At 27.9% G+C, this 19,858-nt stretch overlaps 4 protein-coding genes across 11 annotated transcripts in view; 3 read left to right on the top strand and 1 right to left on the bottom strand.

Annotated features, from left to right (window-relative positions):
• LOC122633893 (syndecan) overlaps positions 1-2,793 on the top strand; it is a 24,803-nt gene extending 22,010 nt beyond the window's left edge. The window contains exons 2-5 of the mRNA XM_043822348.1: positions 618-807; positions 944-1,047; positions 1,267-1,441; positions 2,174-2,793. Coding sequence (XP_043678283.1) covers positions 618-807; positions 944-1,047; positions 1,267-1,441; positions 2,174-2,355 — 651 coding nt within the window. The 3' untranslated portion in view covers positions 2,356-2,793. The remainder of the gene's footprint in view (positions 1-617; positions 808-943; positions 1,048-1,266; positions 1,442-2,173) is intronic.
• A 5,242-nt stretch (positions 2,794-8,035) lies between these two features.
• On the bottom strand, positions 8,036-13,735 carry LOC122633757 (probable peroxisomal acyl-coenzyme A oxidase 1). 3 transcript variants are annotated; one of them, XM_043822086.1, is made up of 11 exons: positions 13,141-13,735; positions 11,161-11,320; positions 10,857-11,025; positions 10,613-10,736; positions 10,417-10,536; positions 10,210-10,325; positions 9,941-10,110; positions 9,633-9,795; positions 9,173-9,516; positions 8,818-9,073; positions 8,036-8,714 (listed from the first exon to the last, which is right to left on the bottom strand). In XM_043822086.1, exons 1-11 carry the CDS (start codon positions 13,268-13,270, stop codon positions 8,454-8,456), a joined length of 2,013 nt encoding a protein of 670 aa, XP_043678021.1. In that variant the 5' UTR covers positions 13,271-13,735; the 3' UTR covers positions 8,036-8,453. The 3 variants fall into 3 exon arrangements, with proteins under 3 accessions (XP_043678021.1, XP_043678022.1, XP_043678023.1); XM_043822087.1 differs by having other exon boundaries at positions 10,613-10,732; positions 13,141-13,280; XM_043822088.1 differs by lacking the exon at positions 11,161-11,320 and having other exon boundaries at positions 13,141-13,276.
• A 221-nt stretch (positions 13,736-13,956) lies between these two features.
• LOC122633763 (60S ribosomal protein L19) lies at positions 13,957-15,362 on the top strand. Its single transcript, XM_043822100.1, has 4 exons — positions 13,957-14,110; positions 14,497-14,603; positions 14,702-14,865; positions 14,986-15,362. The coding sequence occupies exons 1-4, from the start codon at positions 14,106-14,108 to the stop codon at positions 15,310-15,312; spliced, it is 603 nt and encodes a 200-aa protein (XP_043678035.1). The 5' UTR covers positions 13,957-14,105; the 3' UTR covers positions 15,313-15,362.
• A 249-nt stretch (positions 15,363-15,611) lies between these two features.
• Positions 15,612-19,858, top strand: part of LOC122633756 (translation initiation factor eIF-2B subunit delta) — a 5,509-nt gene continuing 1,262 nt past the window's right edge. Inside the window, exons 1-6 of one of the 6 annotated variants that reach the window (XM_043822080.1) lie at positions 15,612-15,698; positions 16,412-16,474; positions 17,484-18,300; positions 18,376-18,621; positions 18,680-19,569; positions 19,638-19,765. In XM_043822080.1, coding sequence (XP_043678015.1) covers positions 16,457-16,474; positions 17,484-18,300; positions 18,376-18,621; positions 18,680-19,569; positions 19,638-19,765 — 2,099 coding nt within the window. In that variant the 5' untranslated portion in view covers positions 15,612-15,698; positions 16,412-16,456. Of the gene's footprint in view, positions 15,699-15,833; positions 15,919-16,018; positions 16,038-16,166; positions 16,186-16,411; positions 16,475-16,552; positions 17,060-17,137; positions 17,250-17,483; positions 18,301-18,375; positions 18,622-18,679; positions 19,570-19,637; positions 19,766-19,858 lie in introns of those variants that run through there. The other 5 variants (XM_043822081.1, XM_043822082.1, XM_043822083.1 and 2 more) reach the window with 5 other exon arrangements.

The raw sequence follows: 19,858 nt of genomic DNA on the forward strand, positions 1-19,858 counted from the left end.
TTTTTTTTCTAAGTTCTCATCTCTTGACCTCAACTGAACTCTCAGGGAACCATTTCTTTCGACCTACCTATGAGATACGTCGAAAACATAACCTCCACTTAAAAAATAAAAAAAAAGAGAAGAAGAAAAAAGCTCAGTATATTAGAAAAATTTGTTGAGCTTGTATATATCGAACTAATTAAGTCAGGTTGAAGAATTTTTATTGGTAATATGATGCATATAATGCAAATAATACAAACTATTTATATTGTATATATCTACATGCTAAAATATGTATATTTATACATATGTATAGATTTTATTCGATGAAAAATTCTAAAACTTGCATAAATATAGGATTTTATTTAATCTTGACATATTACTTAATTATTGTATGCAATCGTGTGTATCATAAATTTATATAATAATTAAAAAAAACATTCAAAAATGTATTACATGAAGATTGAATTTACTGGATTTTGATTGGTCGACAAATTGTAGATACCATAATGTGTATTAACCAATCAGAATTCATGTAGGACCATTTTTTGAAATGTTTTATTCTGCATTTGTTTGCTTATTATTAGTATTATTATTTTATTATTATTCACATTAATGTTTTCTTTAATTATTTATAGAAGGAACAGAACGAGAAGGGCGAGAGAACGTTGGGAAGTTCGAATTATAATTCCTTCCCAGACGATCTCTACCTGGACGATCAAGAGGCCTCGGAAGGTTCTGGACGAGGTGGAAGCGAAGGACGAGACGACCTTGAAGCATCCGGTAGTGGCCTTGGCCCTGACGACGAGGATGGTGACGATGAACGTGGTAAAAAAGAAAAAAAAAAAAGAAAATAGAAATAAAATAATAAAATAAATAAATAATAATATATATAACAATAACAATTATATTCGTAGAAATTTCTTATGTGCTTATTAATTATTTATTTTTTATCATTTTGTAGAATTCGACACGACCAATAACAGAATAGAACCAGTGCCAAAAAAAACAATTGAACCAAAGGAACCGTATTCTATTGATGAAAGCAACAACAACAATAAAGTTCAAGTACGAGTTTTTGTTTGCTAGGTTTTTCTTTTTTTGTTTGTTCTTTTTTTTTTCATACAAAAATATGCATCTTGTAAGTACATATTTTCTGTATGAGAAATACACATACACGAACATATACCTTTTCATACGCATGCATATAGACATATGTACGATGTGTATATATTTAAATTGGGTTACATCTTATTTATTTGTTTTTTCCTTCTTTTTTTTTTGTAGACCAACGACGAAACGATAAACCGAGTGAATAACGAAGAGGTCGATGTAATCGGGCCCTCGACCGGGGAAGACGAGCACGTGGATAACATTGGCGATAGCCAAGACGTTTACATAATGAATCCAAAGCACGAAGACCGTGCCAGTTCGTTCTTTGCACAACCAGGCGTTCTAGCGGGTATATACATATTTCATAAATTCCAGTCGATTATTAAAAGTTAACAATTTAAAAATTCCAATCAATTATTTTTCTGTTTTTTTTTCCATATCGTTAAAATTAACCGAACTTTGTCATAAATATTATACATTTTTTTTTTATAGAATTTTAGATAGAATTCTTCACGAGTACGTTTATAAATTTCTACACGTTCGTGTAGAATTTTGACAACGAATGTTATTTCCTATTATAATGTCATATTACAATTTCATTTCTATTCAAATCATTGAAATAGCAAGTATTCTAATGAAGAAGTTATAGTTGGAATTCATATAGAATGATAAATAACGATTGTAATTTTTATATTGAATTTATAGTTTCTATTCGAATAATTACGACTGTAGAATTTTTTCTAGAAAATCGTACATTTTGTCACACATTTTGTATGCAGTTTTAACAAAAGAAATTATGATAAGATTAATGTAGAGTATAATCAACACAAATGTTCTCATTTTTTATTCATATTATTAGAATTGTGATCGTGATTAAAAAAAAAAAAAAGAGAGAGAGAGAGGAGAGAGAAAAAATAGAATTCGCGTAGAAAGTGTAATTGACAAATATTACATCTATTTTATTCAGATTATTCGAATTTTTTATACGCATAATTTTCTTTCTCATTTTTCTTTTTTTCTTTAGAAAAAAGAAAAAGAAAAAAAAAAGAAAGAAATAAATTTACAATTACTTTGTTAACAGCGGTGATCGGTGGAGCTGTAGTCGGCCTATTGTGTGCCATACTCGTGGTGATGTTCATCGTCTATAGGATGCGCAAAAAAGACGAAGGTTCGTACGCATTAGACGAGCCAAGAAGATCGCCGGCGGCCCAAGCCTTCCCAAAACCTGGCGCACCCCATCACAATCGAGAATTTTATGCTTGAAGAGACGTAGCCCTTCTGGCTTCGTTACCGACTAATATTCCTACCAGTAATCTTCTGGTAGAATGTCGCGATTTCAAGCCAGGGAATAGAAAGACACGTTCGATCGAATCGACGTATCAAGACGATCGTAGCTGGACGATGATTTGAATGATCTAGCTGTAATGCTCGATGCTAATGATGATGATGATATTGATGAAGATGCTGATGATGATGATGATGATGATGATGATGATGATGATGATGATGATGATGATGATGATGATGATGATGAAGATGATGATAATAATGACGGCGACGATAACGACGACGATGAAAAAAAAACAAAAAAAAAGCAAAAAAAACGGCGTAACATGTGGCAGCTCTTCATAGAATATAACAAAAAAAATCATACATAAAAAAGAAAAGCAGAAAGAAAGAAAACGGGGAAAAAAGTAATAATACAAACAAACAAAACAAATATGGCGGACGAGAAGACGCGTCGCCGATCGACCAATCCAGCGACGATAATTACTCTATTATCTTAGAGCGTACTCGTTCGCCTATCAGACACTAGTGTGTAGCGATTGAAACGCGCTCTGCAGTCCTACCTCCGCTCTCTCCTTCTAAAGAAAAAAAAAATATATATATATAATAATAGTTAATTTAAAACTAAATGATTCTACGCGCGCGAGCGAATCTGCGTTTTTTCACTCTTCATAGTTTTAATAATTTATTAACTCTTTTTTTCTTTTTCTTTTCTTTTTTTTTATTTCGAAATCCACGACATATCGATTTCGAAATTTTAGCTAAATCGACGATGTCTAATTTATTTTTATTCACATGATTTGTTCCTTCTTTTCTCTTTTTTCTTCTTTTTTTTTTTAGAACGAAGCGGATTCAGATCGAAGCGTTTTAATCTAACTTTTAATCCTTTTTATCGAGTATCAATCGATAAAACCAGCCATATTAGTGTTATCCTTTTTATGTTTATTTAATCTTATCTTATCTTTTCTTTTTTATTTAGTTTTTTTTTTCTACTTTCGTGTCTCGGTAGCTATATCCACGAGCATAATCTCGTGGCGATCTTCTTATATTGTTTTCTTTATCTTTTTCTTTTATTTTTTTTTTGTTTTATTTTATTTTATTTCTCTTTTTAATAAACTCTTACTAATCAAATCAATCATCAATCGTGGTGTATATTCGTGCTCTCTTCTAGTAAATGTGAAAGACGAGACGAATCTGTATATGGACTATATTTTAAAGGTGTTCGCGATCCTGTTTTTTTTTTCTAGCTTTTGGTGGAAGGAGGGAATATATATATACATATATATATATAGAAAAATAATATATATATATGTATATATAAATAAAAACAATAAGAATTTTCATGGACACCGATTCCGAATGCATTTACACAAGCCAGTAGGTCATGTGCGAAATCTATGCATTTACGTATAGCTGCATATTATTATTATTATTATTATTATTATTATTATTATTATTATTATTATTACTATTACTATTACTATTATTAATATAAATATATATTTATGTGTGCATAGTAAGAATGAGAGAGAGAGAGAGAGAGAACGAGTGAAAGAGACAGAATGAAAAGGAGAGTGAATGAGAGAGAGAGAGAGAGAGAGAGAGAGAAACGTGAAGTAAAATTTGTGTTGTTACACAATAAAAAAGAAATAAGTAAAGAAAAGGGCCACCACATTAATAATATTGTTGATTTTTTTTTTGCTATCTTCCCTAAGGGAAGAAAAAAAGAAGAAAAAGAAGGAATAATTAACGTCGTTTCTTTCTTTTTTTTCCTTTAATAATAATGCAATCAATGTAAAATGTTAACGATCGAAACCTCGTTATCTTTTATCTCGATTACTCGATTAAATCGTAACTGCGTTTCCCATCGTTTTACTTACAACGTTATAATTATGAACGAAATAGAAAAGAAAAATACATATTAAAAATACCATCAAGATCAAAAGTTAGAGGACGATGTGGGTTGAGAATTTGTCGAGATAAAGGGTAAACGAGATTTAAACGAGAAAATTAATGATGTTTCTCACACACAAATGTGTAATATAATAATAAGCCTATGAATGATTATAATTATAATTATATAAGTCGAGTCGATCGTTTAGCGAGCAACTCTGTACATATCGATACTTGATTAACGATCGACTGCTTTCAATTTTTATTTTTATCTTATCTTATTTTATTTTATTCTTTTTTTTTCTTCTTTAAACCTGTATGTCTCTCGATAATCGATCGATATTTGACGTTTTTTCGTCCATGCAATTTTAAATTAATTGATTGATTGATTGATTAATTAATTGTATACTTTGGCTGAACGTTTGCATCTTAACGTTCTATTCGCTTTTAATTTTTTAATATATATATAGACATATATATATATATATTTATTAAAAGAAAAGAAATATATATATATATTTAACGAATATATGCATATATAATATTATTATTATTAATTGTAAAAAAAATAATATTTCGATCGTCTAATACAGTGAACCGGTTTCATTGGATCGATCTAATTCAATAACAATGGTTGCAATGTTGAATTAATTCATTTGTAATAATGATTTTCAATAGATTTAGATCATTCACGTGATTGCATTTATTTCTAAAAAAATTCTATTAATCTTTTTAGCCATAAACGGTGTCACACACATACATATATATATATATATATATATATATATATATATATGTTTTAATTTTCTTTTCTTTTTTAAAGATCAGATATACGTTCGTTAAAATAAAAAATTAAAATTTTGATGCGTTATAATGGAAAAATGGCGTCGCTCCCTTCTTCCACCCGACAATGACGACGACTACGACGACGATGATAAAAAAATGAATAATAATAATTAACGAAATATTATAAAGAGAAAAATATTTATCATTTTATTTGATAAACGACGAGAGCGAGAGATGCTCGCTTAATATTATTGTCATTTGAACATAGGACCAAATCTATTTCTCGTGTCGTATAAATCAATCCCATTTATATTCGTTTATCAAAAATTCGAATGAATTAGATCTAACAACTTTTTCGAGAATTTTTATGCGTCCGTTTCGAATCTCTCCCCCGTGTGTAATTTGTCGTAAATTAAAAAAAAAGAAATAATAATATTATTAATAATAATAATAATAATAATAATAATTATTATTATTAAAAAAGAAATTTTTCGTAGCATTCGATGATATCGTGTCTAATATGCGAATGTAAAATTAACAAAAAAGGAAAGAAATGAAAAAAGAACCGATAAGAATTATAAAAACTAATATATATCTATATCATGCCGGTACTGCCATATTATATTATATTACATGAAATCTAACGATTTGGCACGAACTTATACGAATCCGCCTTATTATTGTTACTCTTATATAAATGTGTCGTCCATTATTGGTCAAGTCAAGTCAAGTCGCTCGTATAGTATATTATCTTAGTAAATTTTCATCATGATTACATATTTATTAATTAATATTTTCTCTTCTTGAGGAGAAAAATTTATTTCCAAATCTGATTTGGATGATTCGGGAAAAGAAAAGTATAAAAAATATTTTTTAATTATGCGCACAAATTTTGTCGATTCTTTTTATGAATTAAAAAATTCTATTAATAGTATCCTTAATGACATTTTTAAATGTCGATTAAAGGGACATCTTCGTTGAGCCTACGCGATCAAGTACCGGAGCATGATGACGATCTTTTCTTTTTATTTTTTTTTTTATTCTTATTCTTTTTTTTCTAACTACACACACACACACATTTTTGTTATTATTGTTATTAACTTTAACAAAATCAGAAAAAGAAAGCTTTTCCCTAGCTAATTAATTAATTAATTCCTCTTCGAGAAGACACCTTTCGCCATAAAGAAAAAAATATTTAGTAAAATAAAATAAAATAAAAGAGGAACCTGAAACTGAATCGTAATATTTATATAACTTAATAATTATCGCGTGTGTATGCATATATATATATATATATACATATACATATACATATACATATACATATACATACATAGACAGAATTGTTTGTTAGATAGCAATTAATTGTTCACACACAAGGCGTCTTTGTTGAAAATTGAGATATCAGAACGATGAGAAAAAAGAAATGAAGATATGAAGAAAGAAAAAAAGAAAAAGAAACTAAAAAAGAACACGAATAAGCAAAATGGAAGAAAAGGTGTGCGATTATATACCCCCTTTTCTTTTTTTTTTACATCAAGCTCGCTATAACACGCGTTTTATTAATACTCGGGAGACATTGTCTACAAAATTAATTTATAAAAAAATAGTGAATATAATAATTGTATGTAATGAAAACAACATATTTTATAAGATGACTTATCCCATAAGATCGCGTTATAGCAGTTAAAAAAGAGAAAAAGAGAGAAAACTCACATAGGCCAGGCGGACTAATAATAATAATAATAATAATAATAATAATAATAAAAATAATAATAATAAATATATAATAATTAATAATAATAATAATAATAATAATAACAGTACTAATAAAGATAAGAGTAATAATAATATAATGATAATAATATTAAATAATAATAATAATAATAATAATAATAATAATTTTAAGAAATGAATCCGATTAATATTAATATTTAATGATAATTATTAATTAACAAATATTATTTTTTAAGTGTAAGTATCGTTTCTGTAGTCCCTTCTGCCCCATAAACATATACTATCCACGTAAATACACACACACACACACATATATATGTATATATATTGATCACATAACTGTGTATTAAACGTAATACATAATGTGGATATGTATATATGTATATGTATATGTATACAAAAATAATGTACGCATGCATTCTTCACCCGCGAACATTGACCTCGTATATAATTTTTTTTTTTTTTTTTATTAATTACTCTCAAATTTAATAAAAAAAAAAAAAAAAAGAAAAAACATCGCCTTTTAACATTCCTGCCCAAGTACAATGTAGTAAAACATATGTACGATGACAAGATGAGAATTTTGAGAATAATTATCGCGGATTGCGTACATAAATAATAATAATTATTATTATTGATTATTATTATTATTATTATTATCGAATTAATTGATTCATTGTGATTAACAAAGAATTAACAACAATAATTATTATTATTATTATTATCGTATTTAGTATCGTAAAGAATTAAACAGTGTATGTCGTCGCTCCTATTCTGTAAATAAATATTGTATTCTGTAAGGAGAAGTTTAGGGACTTATTTGATATATATATATATATATATATATATATATATATATATATATATAACCGTGAAGTGTTTAACAAAGTGTTACAAACTATTTACATTTTTTAATGAGATTTTATGGACTAATTATTTATATATATATATATTAAAAAATAATAATTTTTTTCAGTAAGAATTTTTTACAAGATAAATTTAATTGCAAACGCCGTATGTTTTTAGATGAAAATAATTTGTAACACTTTAGTTGGACCATTTGTTTTTCGATTAAAATAGTTCGCAATACTTTTATTTGGATCACGTGTTTCTTTTCAACAAGATTTATTTCTAAGCTTTATTTAGGCCATCCTACACACACATATATATGTATATATGTGTGTGTATGAATTTGTTGAATTAATAAGAGCATCGAGTTAAAGAAAGGAAACGTTGTGGATTATTCGAAAAAGTTATACTTTATTGTTTTACATCGATAAAGATTTACCAAAAATACATAGAAAAATAATCATCTTTGTTTTATCACAATATCGTTTCTATAATTAAACGTATCGTTGATTCTAGCACCATATAAAATCTAAGACGATTCTTCCCGAGAGAGAAAGAGAGAGAGTCGTAAGTATATAAAAAAAGATCTCTAGGATCGTTCAATTAACATGACAAATACTTATTTTTTTCTATTCACCTCATTCTCATTTTGAAATATTATAAACGCATATAAAATCTACACATTACCGTTATCACAATTTATTTTTTAATCTGTTAATTGAGAAGATTAATTTACGAAATTGATTTTTCTTGGAATTAACAGATTAAGAAAAGATAATAAACTTTTTTAAAAACATTTAACATATACGCTATAATCTGCTTTTAAGGAATGGTTTCAAATATTTGTGGAAAGATTCGTTTACTTTATCTTGATTCAACGGACTCTTCATAGCTTCATCATAAAGACGCTGATAAACATTACCATCGTAAGCTCCTAAAGCTGATCCAAGAACTTCATCGCGTATATCAAAACCATCTACTATTCCTACAGCATTAGGACGAATAGCTATTAGCATTTCTTCCAAACGTGATTGTAATGCCGATACATTTTCTTTTTTTAAGGTAGAAAACTAAAGACAAATTGATTAATTAATTAATTAATTTTTTGAACAATCTCAAAGAGAAAGAGAAAGAGAAGAAAAAGAAGAGAGAATTTAAAAAAGTTGGACTTACTCTTAAGAAGTCACCGGTTCGTTGTAGTACCCAATAGACGCAATATAATGTACATAATTGCTTCAATACGATATGCAATTCTTTTGACACTGTAGTCAACTCATTGATCGCCGTGACATATCTCATTACTATGAAAGCACGACAATGTGATTCAGCTGCCTGCATTAATTCGATACTAGTTTCGTTCCAGGCATCCTCAGGAGAACGACCTTTCTTTATTTTACGATCCATGTTTTGTGTAGCCAGATGAATTTTTCTATGAAAAGAGAAGATTACCGCGAACAAATTTATAGAATATCTTTAAGAATGTTACCTATGTGCATGTATATAAAAATTCAATCTATATAATTTATACCCTGCAGCAACTGCCTGATGAGCTTTAACGATACACATTAAACTATCATCCCAAGGTTCCTGTTCCGTTCCACGTGCCAAATTAGACAAGTATTCTACTGTAGGTGGTAATGGATTACCTCTTACAGCTTGTCTCCAAACTTTCATTAAATATCTTGCAGTTTGTAGAAGTAATACTGTATTTTCACCCTCGTAAGTACATGACGCGGTTACCAGGCCATATGTAGCAGGTAAATTACTGGAGTCCATGTATCCATGACCACCACAAGAAAGTCGAAGTTCCTCGATTCCTTTTGCTCCATCGGCTGAAGCTGTTGCTTTCAGACAGCATGCAAGTGCGTGTAACTTGAATAAGAAAATGTGATTAAATTATTTCCTTTTCTCTCTCTCTCTTTTTTTTTTTATGATGTATATGTGCGTGCGTGTGTGTATGATCTAAAGAATATTTATAGAAAGCATACTTCTGGGAGTCTTTCAAGTTCACCCTGATGCAATTCAGCCGTCACGTTATTATACATATTCCAAATCCAATTGGCAGCCGTAGTAATCGCAAAATACATCGCAAGATTTGGAAAGAGTTTGTATTGTTGAGTCATGTAATCGATAATTTGTGATTCAGGTTCACTAGACAGAAAGAAATGTTTATAAAGAACGAATAGTAATATAGTACAGGATGATTCAGATTTCTTCCCTGACTTTTATCCAACACAGAATTACTCTGTATAATTACAAATGAGAGTGTAGGAAATATTTTTTTATTGCTACTTACTCTGACTTTATTTGACTTTGTCTTCTTATTGCACTGTATCTAACAGCAATAGTTACGGCTTTAGAAATGTAACTTGCAATATCTTGTACCAATACTACTCTAACAAACATCATTGTACCATAAGTCAATTTATCGCTTGTTGCTTTGATATAAGTTCCATCTTCTAATATCTGCAAACAAATAAATAAACAAACAAAAATGAAAAGATTTTATTTTCTTTAGTGAAATCAAACTTATGAAATATAATAATAGAGAATAATATAATAAACCTGAGAATTTTTCATCAACATATGATTTCTCGGTATTCTAACATTCTCAAAACCTAAGAAACCATTATTAGTCGCATTCATTCCTAATTTAGTTCCAATTTCTCCAATTTTGATACCTACGAATATTAAAGATTCATATTCATATTCATACTCATAGTCAATGTTTTATTATTATTGCAATAGATTAATAAAAAAATCTTTATATACCTGGTAAAGGTTCATGCGTTTCTTCATCTCTGAGTTGTACGATAAACGGATGTATTCCTTTACATTCTCCTTGCGAGTACAATTGTGCCACTACTATGGCGTAATTCGCAGTATGACCCACTGAAAATGAATAGACATAATTTAATATTATTCATGAAAATATAAAAGAGATCATAAAGCAAATTATATTACTTACAGCCACCAGGCCACCATTTATACGATGTTAAAGTTGGACTGTTTAATACAAATTCTTTAGTTTTAGGATCATAGGTCGCAGTAGTTTCCAAACCTCTGATAAATGTTCCATGACCTAGTTCTGTCTAAGAGCAAACAATAAAATGTTAGTAAACAAATATCCTTGATGGAGAGAATGTTTTAAGAATGAAAATAACGATTAGAAAGAATAATTATTAATTAAGAAGTCTTAATATCGATTTTACTTGAGCATAAGTTCCTATAATACTGCATGACCAAGCCCTCGATAACCAAAATGCTTGTTGCTCGGGTGTAGCTTGACCCAATAATGCTGGTATGAACATTACAAAATGTAAAGTTATTGGATTTCCATCTTTTAATATCGCTGATCCTAACATTCCACCTAAACTTTGCCTATAAGAAAAAACATAAATAATTTATACTAATAATAAATAAAAAAAGATCCATTTAGTTTTCTTCCAAAAATATTACATATATTCTCAATTTGAAAAATATAGCATATATTAAAAAGTATTAATCGCTTCTTACATATAAGTACGCATATCGCTCTTTCCTATACTTTGTAGATATTCTAATTTTTCTAAGACAATGCATCCTTTTCGTATAGCATCTTCATAAATTTCTTTATGACTTTTATACTTTGCAGGAACTTTATCTTGCAGCAACGGATCGTTTAAAAAATTATCTTCTACAAAAAGAGAAAATTCATTGCCTTGTATAAAATAAATATTAAATCAAAAGCAATAGATGCTAATATCTTTTTATATATCTTGTTTTTACGTATAAAATGTTAATCAAGTTTAAAATTAGATAAATGATTAAAATGTACCATTTAAATCTGGTTATATAAGAAAAGAGAAAAAAAAAAGAAGAAATAAAAAACTTATGTATTATACGCATATGATCTATTGCATCATGTTCGTTTATATTTGTTTATTTGAAGTTTTATATTTATCATTTTAAAATATATAAAACTTGAAATAAACAAATATAAACGAGCATTATGCAATAGATCATACGTGTGTAATAGATAAGTATTAATTAATGTCATAAAAGAAACAAAAAAAAAAAAGAAGAATAACCAAATATTATTTATGTTATAATATATAATAAGATATATATACGCAACATGCAATGTAATTATACTAAATACAAACAAACGGTAAGCGAACTGTACAAATTATTGTTTGTAACATCATATTGTGAAGTAATTATTCCTCATTCTTTGAAACACGCACGCACACACACACACACACACACAAATATTCATACAAATTAAAAATAGAATGTACAAAATGATGAATTTAGTATCTTGCAAAAGATTTAATAACGATTACATTATAAAATAAATCGATTGATATATCCGATCGATTGAGAACCGGTTCTCAACTCGTTAATATTAGGAATAAAATTATACAAATTTTAACAGCTATCGATGTATATATATGCTGTATACATTAGCTGACGTATGATATTTTTATATTCGTATTCTTTTTCCTTTTTGTACCAAAGGTTAAATCTACATTTATGAATAAAAAAAATTGAATTGATCATTATTATGGATTGCCAATATATCTGTTGACGTACGTCTAATAAAACATACGTACAGAAAGAATTATGCGTAATACATAATTATGAAAATTTACTAGAAAATGAATTCTATTCGGAATTAATATGGAACGTCATTTCACATTTGAAGAAAAATAAAAAGAAACAATTTAATGATAAATTTTTTGCGTTCGATTAATATTGTATTTTGTATAAAACATTGTAATGATTATAGCAATAAGGAAAAAAAACACATTTCGTTGCTTGTTATGAAATTAGATATTATACGAAAAAATAAATAAATAAATAAATAAATAAATAAATATGAAGAAGGAAAAAGAGAAAGTAACAAAAAAAAAAAAGGATTAGAGAAAGCTTCTTGAAATATGCTATCGCGAATTTTCTCTTTTCGTTAAATAGAAAGAAATTTAAAAAGAAAAAAAAAATCTTTTTTTTTTTTTTCTTTTCTTTTCTTTTCTTTTCTTTTTTTTTCAACTATCTATTATACCACAAAAAATTCATTATATTTGTAAATTAAATAGTGTATAGTGACACATTAACAGAAACGTTCAAGAAATCATTTCAAAGTCGCCAATTAAAATCATTCTACCATATGTATCATAAATATGCCGTTTGAATAAAAAAATTCCCAAAATGCGGAGTCTTATTGAATACTAAAATATATAAGAATAGTTAACATGTTTATTATTGGGAGAATTCATTAGGAAAAAATCGAAAAAAGGAAGAAAAAGGAATCGAAAAAAATATTAAAATGGGTCACGACTCCGTACAAAAGTTTGAGAACTCCTGGATTTATAACGAAAGGTACTTCTTTATAAAGAGATAAGAGAAAAGGAGAAAAATGATAGGTCAATGGAAGAAAAAAAAAAAAAAGATCAGGGTAAAACATAAATAGTAATGTTATAATTAATATAGGAATATCATCACAATGTATATTACCTAATTCATGTCGTATAGCTATTTTCTCAGAACTACCGTCCAACCAAAGAGTTAATTCCTTCGAGTCGAAAGTACATTTTTGTCGTTCACGTAATAAATCTTCGTTCACAGTTATTCTATTTCGATACATTTCTTTTTGTTTTTTCTTTATTATTTTTCTCTTTTTTTTCTTCGTACTCCTTTCGTTTTACGACGTCTCACCCTTTTACAATAAATGAAATGATATCAAATTTTCATGAAATTCGACACGCGAGATTAAGAGAGAAAGAGAGTCGATCTCTCTTGATCTTCTTCCGTTGACAATTTTTCTGTCAATTCTTGTTTCTATTTTTCCCTATAACTCCTCCTTTACGTCACTCAGAAAAAAATTTACAATGAAAATTAATAATTGTAATCCTCTGATCAATGCAAACAACTTATTAGCACTACACGACACTGTTCAACAGATACTGAGAAACCAATGGATCGAAAAACTGATAATCTTCCGTATAAGAAGAATTATAACTATCTTGCGTCTTATAAAATTCCATTCTCTAAGTATGCAGAATATTTTATCTTTTTTTCTCTACTATTCTTTTTTCCTTTTTTACATTCAGTATCTCGAAACATTTATAAGAGAACGACATCTTTCGAACATTTTTTCAAACTATTCGCGTAATTTCCTCCCACCGTTCACAACGATAATATCATTACCTGTGTTATCTACATAAAGAATTTAACCCAATTTCACTTAACAACAATGATTACGAAAGTTAACTTTTTTTATAATTATATTGATTATGTTCTTTCTTTAATATTATTGTGTGTGCTAATAATATTTGTAATAACTTATTAAGTGAAATATTTGAATTTGGCGCCTTTAAAATCTTCGATATCAAGGTGGCTCCACTTCCGTCTGAATTTTACGAGGAAGAGAGAATCTCGCCATTTTGTTTTTCTTTGCGTCGAGACTTCCAAACTGCGTCATGAGGTACGGATTGTTCGTTCTATTTTTTAATTTTTATTGTTGGAATTAGTTTATATTGACTATTATAAGTTTAAAAAATAAGTTCTGAACATTTTATTGGTTACGTAATGTGGACTTTAATAAATGATTATTGTTTTTATCTACAAGATTTTAATGTTGTTGACGGATGACCACATGGTTCTATACGTTTGGCTTTTGTATTTCTTGTGTTTCTATTAAAATTTAATTCTATTTATGTATAAAGTGATAGTTTTTATTAATAACTGTGTCAGATATTAATTTCATTGCATAACCTTAAACAATTTTTCTTATATCAGAAATGTACATCAGAGTCGTCGAGATTGGACTCGTGTTTAACCTCATTATATTTATTTATTTTTTTTTTGCAGTTCCTTAAAACTACAAAAGAGGCTGGCAGCCTCTGTTATGCGCTGTGGGAAAAAGAAGGTATGGTTGGATCCAAATGAAGTTAATGAAATTGCGAATACTAACTCTCGTAAGTTTGTCTCATTGTTTATTAGTTATAGTCCAGCATTATCTCTCATAACATATAGTTTAAATCATTGACATTATCCGTTTCATTTTTCATGATAGGTCAGAATATCCGTAAATTGATTAAGGATGGCTTAATAATAAAAAAGCCAGTGGCTGTGCATTCTAGAGCACGAGTTCGTAAGAATACGGAAGCTAGACGTAAGGGTCGTCATTGCGGATTCGGTAAGAGAAAGGGTACAGCAAATGCACGTACTCCTCAAAAAGTAAGTTTCAAATATTGTTATGTAAATATTATGTAAATATTTTAATTGTATATTAATTATTATGATAAATATAGATCATTCTATAGATTTAGTTTGTAATAATTAAATATTTTGATATAGGATTTATGGATTCAAAGAATGAGAGTTCTTCGTCGTCTTTTGAAAAAATATCGTGAGACTAAGAAAATCGACAGACACTTGTATCATTTACTTTATATGAAAGCAAAAGGTAATGTATTTAAAAACAAAAGAGTACTTATGGAATTTATTCATAAGAAAAAAGCTGAGAAAGCTAGGGCAGAAATGTTATCGGATCAAGCTGAGGCACGTCGTACCAAAGTACGCGAAGCTCGTAAACGCAGAGCTGAAAGAATTGCAACAAAAAAACAAGAGCTGTTGCAGTCGTATCAACGAGAGGATGAAGCAGCTGCTGCGCAAAAAAAGTAATTTTAAAGATCAACAATTTTATTATGTAAATAAAACTCGCAAAAAATGAATAATGTTTAAATTTATTTTTCGACACGTTTATATAATTATCTGATATAAAACAAGTTTTATATAAAAAACAATATCGAATGAAAATTTATATGCAAGAAAAAAAAAATTAATATATAGAAATAATATAAAAAAAATTATTAATATATTAAGATTTATGCAGTATAGTTTCCCATATTGTGAAAGGTAACCTATAAATATATATACATATATGGAGTACGTATAAATACGTAAATATTTCATAGAGGGCAGTACGTACGATTCATGAAATACGATATAAAACTAAACATGTGCTTGACATTTTTCACTAAAAAAAGAAAATAATATATTTTTTAAAGGTATGTATAAATAAATATTTGTAGTCAAATTAATATATATACTACGCATATTAATTATATTTATTTATATATATATATATATGTATATATAGTTTATATTGCCTAACGAACACAACGATAGAAAAAACATTATTCATTATAGGCGACTGTAGAAGAGAGTTTGGTGATATCAAATTTTCAGTCTAGAATTATATTGAAGGGAATGATACTAAATCAAAAAGTAATAGTTTTTGTGAATTGTTTAGGTTAATTGATTTGTTTCAAAAAATTTCTGGACATATTTATATTCTTGTATTATTAAGTGTCGTATCGAAGTGTTGATCATTTTTTCATTATTCCGTAGGTATATCGTTTCTTTCTTCTGTTAGTTATAAAATTATATGAAACCATCGTTTACTATATTATTTATATTTAATAAGTAAATATATATTAAATGATACGTTTCATTTGTAATTCAAAAGATAGTTTTTCGTAACATGGAAAAGAGGTTAGTTTTTTAAGCACAGATCAGTTGTCAATGACCTATAATTACTTTTGCACCTAATTATACACCTAGTTTATGGTATTGCATCATATATACATTACAATTTTTGTCGTGAAAGAAAGAAATAGTGTTATTTAAGATTGATTTTAAAATATCATTTGATATTTTTCTTTATATCTCCCTTGTAAAATGTAGGAATTATTAAAAACCTATACTTTGCAATTCACAGCTGGAATGTATATAAATCCATGGCCTAAACAGTGATACAGGAACAATGGATCAAGAAAAAAATGTTAGTACACATGTGTATGCAGGCTTTCGCTATGTAGTTTGATATTTGATTGAATTCTTTCTTCTTCTTCTTCTTCTTCTTCTTCTACTTCTTTTTTTTTTTCTTTTCTTTACAATTCTTCTTTTGACTCCTTTCGTTATAGAAACAGTATTTGTAATAATTAATTTGTAACATCTATCTTCTTATTTCTAAATATGAGTGTTTGTAGTTTAAATGGTATTGGTGTGTTATCTCTAAAACAAGGCATAAGTAACTATTTAACTAAAGTATTTTGGAAAATACTTGTAATGAAATTGCAATGTGTCGACATTACTGCATGGATCAATGCAGAATTTCTTATTATTCTTATTCTCCTGCATATTTTTTAGTCATTATATAATCTTTGTTTATATATATTTAATACAATATATATATTTAAAAAGCATTATATTCTGTGATATAGTTTTTAAAGATGATATTTAGGTTGGATTCTATATACGGTTGGAGGAAATAAAAATCAACCTTGATGTTGCGAAGTATAAAAAGTGGTTCAAATGTTAATATGTTCTTTGTACTATTGTGTCTACAAATACTTGGAACATACATGTATATGTATACTTATAATAACAATTATTAGTAATCAGTTTAGTTTTATCAGATATTGTTAATTCTTCATTCTTTCAGAGTATCTAAAGATATTAATTTTTTCTTTAATGAAACATGAAATGGCCAATTACTTCATTAAAAAACTGCCTTATATATAATTATAATGTGTTGATTTATGTGTATGCAACAAGTATGTATCAGAACATATATGTAATGTTAATATGTTGGCACTGGTTTTTTTTTTCTTTTTTTTTCCTTTTTTTTTCTTTTTTTTCTTTTCCCATATAGACATATGTAATTCTATAATTATTATTTGATATTTTCTATCTTTGATCTGAAAGATTATTTATTCCTATTTTGCTTTGATATTTAAAATCGTATATTTTAATTTGTTGAAGTTATAATTCAATTGAATTGATTTTAGTTTGAAGAAGATGGGCAAAGCAAGTTGATCACACGATCTGCAGCAAGACATCTTCGTCGTAAGCGATTGAACGAGGCTCGAAGAGCAAGAAATCAGTTTCTTGTAGAATTTATTAATGGAGTTGATGAGAAGATAAATCAGGAAACAGAAGCTCACTTCGATAGTGAGAAGAATAAATTGACCAAATCAAAAGCTCGTAGATTACGTAAGAAGAAAAAGGCAAAGTTATTGGAAACTTGCAACTGTGATACTTCTCTTGTCTCATCTAATCTTCTACAATTTGAGCCAAACTGTTGTATTAAATCCGAACAGAATACTTTTGATTCTCATCTTAACAATGTGCAACATTTTGAAGATCTTCTTGCACAGTCATTACTTTCCTTAGGGAATCATAACAAAACAGTTGGAAAAGTCGAAGAGACAATCGAATGTGAATTTAAGTATAATAAGCAAGATAAAGATAGATCGCAATCGTACCTTACACAACTCGTTAATGTGGATTCGGAAGATTCATCTGACTCATCTCGAGCGATTGTTTTCTCAGCGTTACCTAAATCTAAAAATAAAGAACAGACTCATTGTACGAAAAATAGTCCAGGGATAAAAAGATCTTATCTAGAATCTTGTAATATTAAAGTAGATCAGTTATCTGATACATTTCCCGTATCTGAAAAACCGTGTAGACCAAAATATTTTATAACACCTAACGCAAAAAAAGATCAAGTGGAGAATAAGAATATATCTTTGAATAATAAAACATTCGAAAAGAAAGAAACAGAAAATATTGTTACATCAGAGACTTGTCCATTAAAATATGGTAAATTTTTTAAATATTTTCAATTTGAATTATTAAAAAGAAAATAAAAATAATAAATGATATTTTGTTTAATAGATCACAATACAAACACGTTAGAATCTCTTATTGATAAACAAAGTGCAATAGAACCAACTTCTAACGAGGAATTAATGCTAAAAAACGATACAAATTTTAATCACACGACGTTTGGAGATAAAGAAAGTAATTCTTCATCAGTATTCCAACAAATATCAGAAGAAACATTAAATATTGAAACAACTTCAGAGAATTCTATTGTACAAAGGCAATCTGTTGAGGAGTCCAAAGAATCAATTTTACCAGGTATGTGTATAAATGATTAATTTTAATAAATTTTGTTAACATAATATTTTGTTTACAGTAAATTTAACATCAGATAGTGTTGCTTCAACGATAAACGTACAACCAAATAAAATAATGGATTCTAAAGTGACTGGTACATTTAAAACAAGGGAGGAAATAAAGGCTGAGCGTGAAGCAAGAAAAGCTGCAAAAGCTGCTACCAAGGGCAAGGGTAAAGTTGCTGCTAGTACATCTGAAAAGCAGAGTGTTCCTATTAAAGTAGATCAAATTTCTAATGACAATATAAAGCTAAAAACAAGTATAGTCACAAAGTTAGAATTGAATATATCTGAGAATAATTCAAGTAATACTATAGAAGATAGTACTATAAATATTAATTCGGAAACAAAAAGCAAGGCTGAATTGCGTGCTGAAAGAAGAGCTAAACAAGAGGCACAAAGAGCTGCCAAACAAGAACAAGTTACTGAAAGAATCAAAATTAAAAGTAAATGCAATACGATTCAATCGAAACAAGTTGTAGCAACTACAGTAGAAGCTACTGTAGATGATTCAAAGAATAAAACTGTCAAGAAAATAGTAAAAAAAAATGAACACGAACTAAATCTATTTAAACATCTATATCATGAAAGAGAGCTTGCCTTGAAAAATGTTCCTGTGCTTAACGCAAAAGTACATCCAGCTATAATAAAACTTGGTGTACAATATGCTAATAAAATTATTGTTGGAAGTAATGCAAGATGTGTTGCATTTTTGGTAGCTGTGAAACAGCTTATAGAGGATTTTGAACAACCATCAAAAACTGATTTTGTACGAGGTCTTGAAGCAAACTTGCAAGAATCAGTTGCTTATTTACATCATTGTAGACCATTAGCTGTTTCTATGCAGAACGCATTGCGTCATTTAAAATGGCAAATGACTCAATTAGTATCTACATCTACAGATATAGATGTAAATATTTTTTATTACTTTATATCACATTTTTTCTGTCGAGTAACCAAACATTTTTTTTATTTTAGGCTAAAAACAAGTTGATGAGTTCGATAGACACTTATATTTTAGAACAAATTCAACTTGCTGATGAAAGTATATCTATAACTATACAAACAAAAATATCCAATGGAAATGTAATTTTAACATATGGATAGTAAGTAAATTAGATTATATACATATAAAATTTATGTATATATACTAAATATTATACATATCGTATTAAATGAAATCTCCTCTCTCTCTCTCT

The sequence above is a fragment of the Vespula pensylvanica genome, chromosome 13 (assembly GCF_014466175.1).
Source record: "Vespula pensylvanica isolate Volc-1 chromosome 13, ASM1446617v1, whole genome shotgun sequence".
Taxonomy (NCBI): Eukaryota; Metazoa; Arthropoda; class Insecta; order Hymenoptera; family Vespidae; genus Vespula; species Vespula pensylvanica.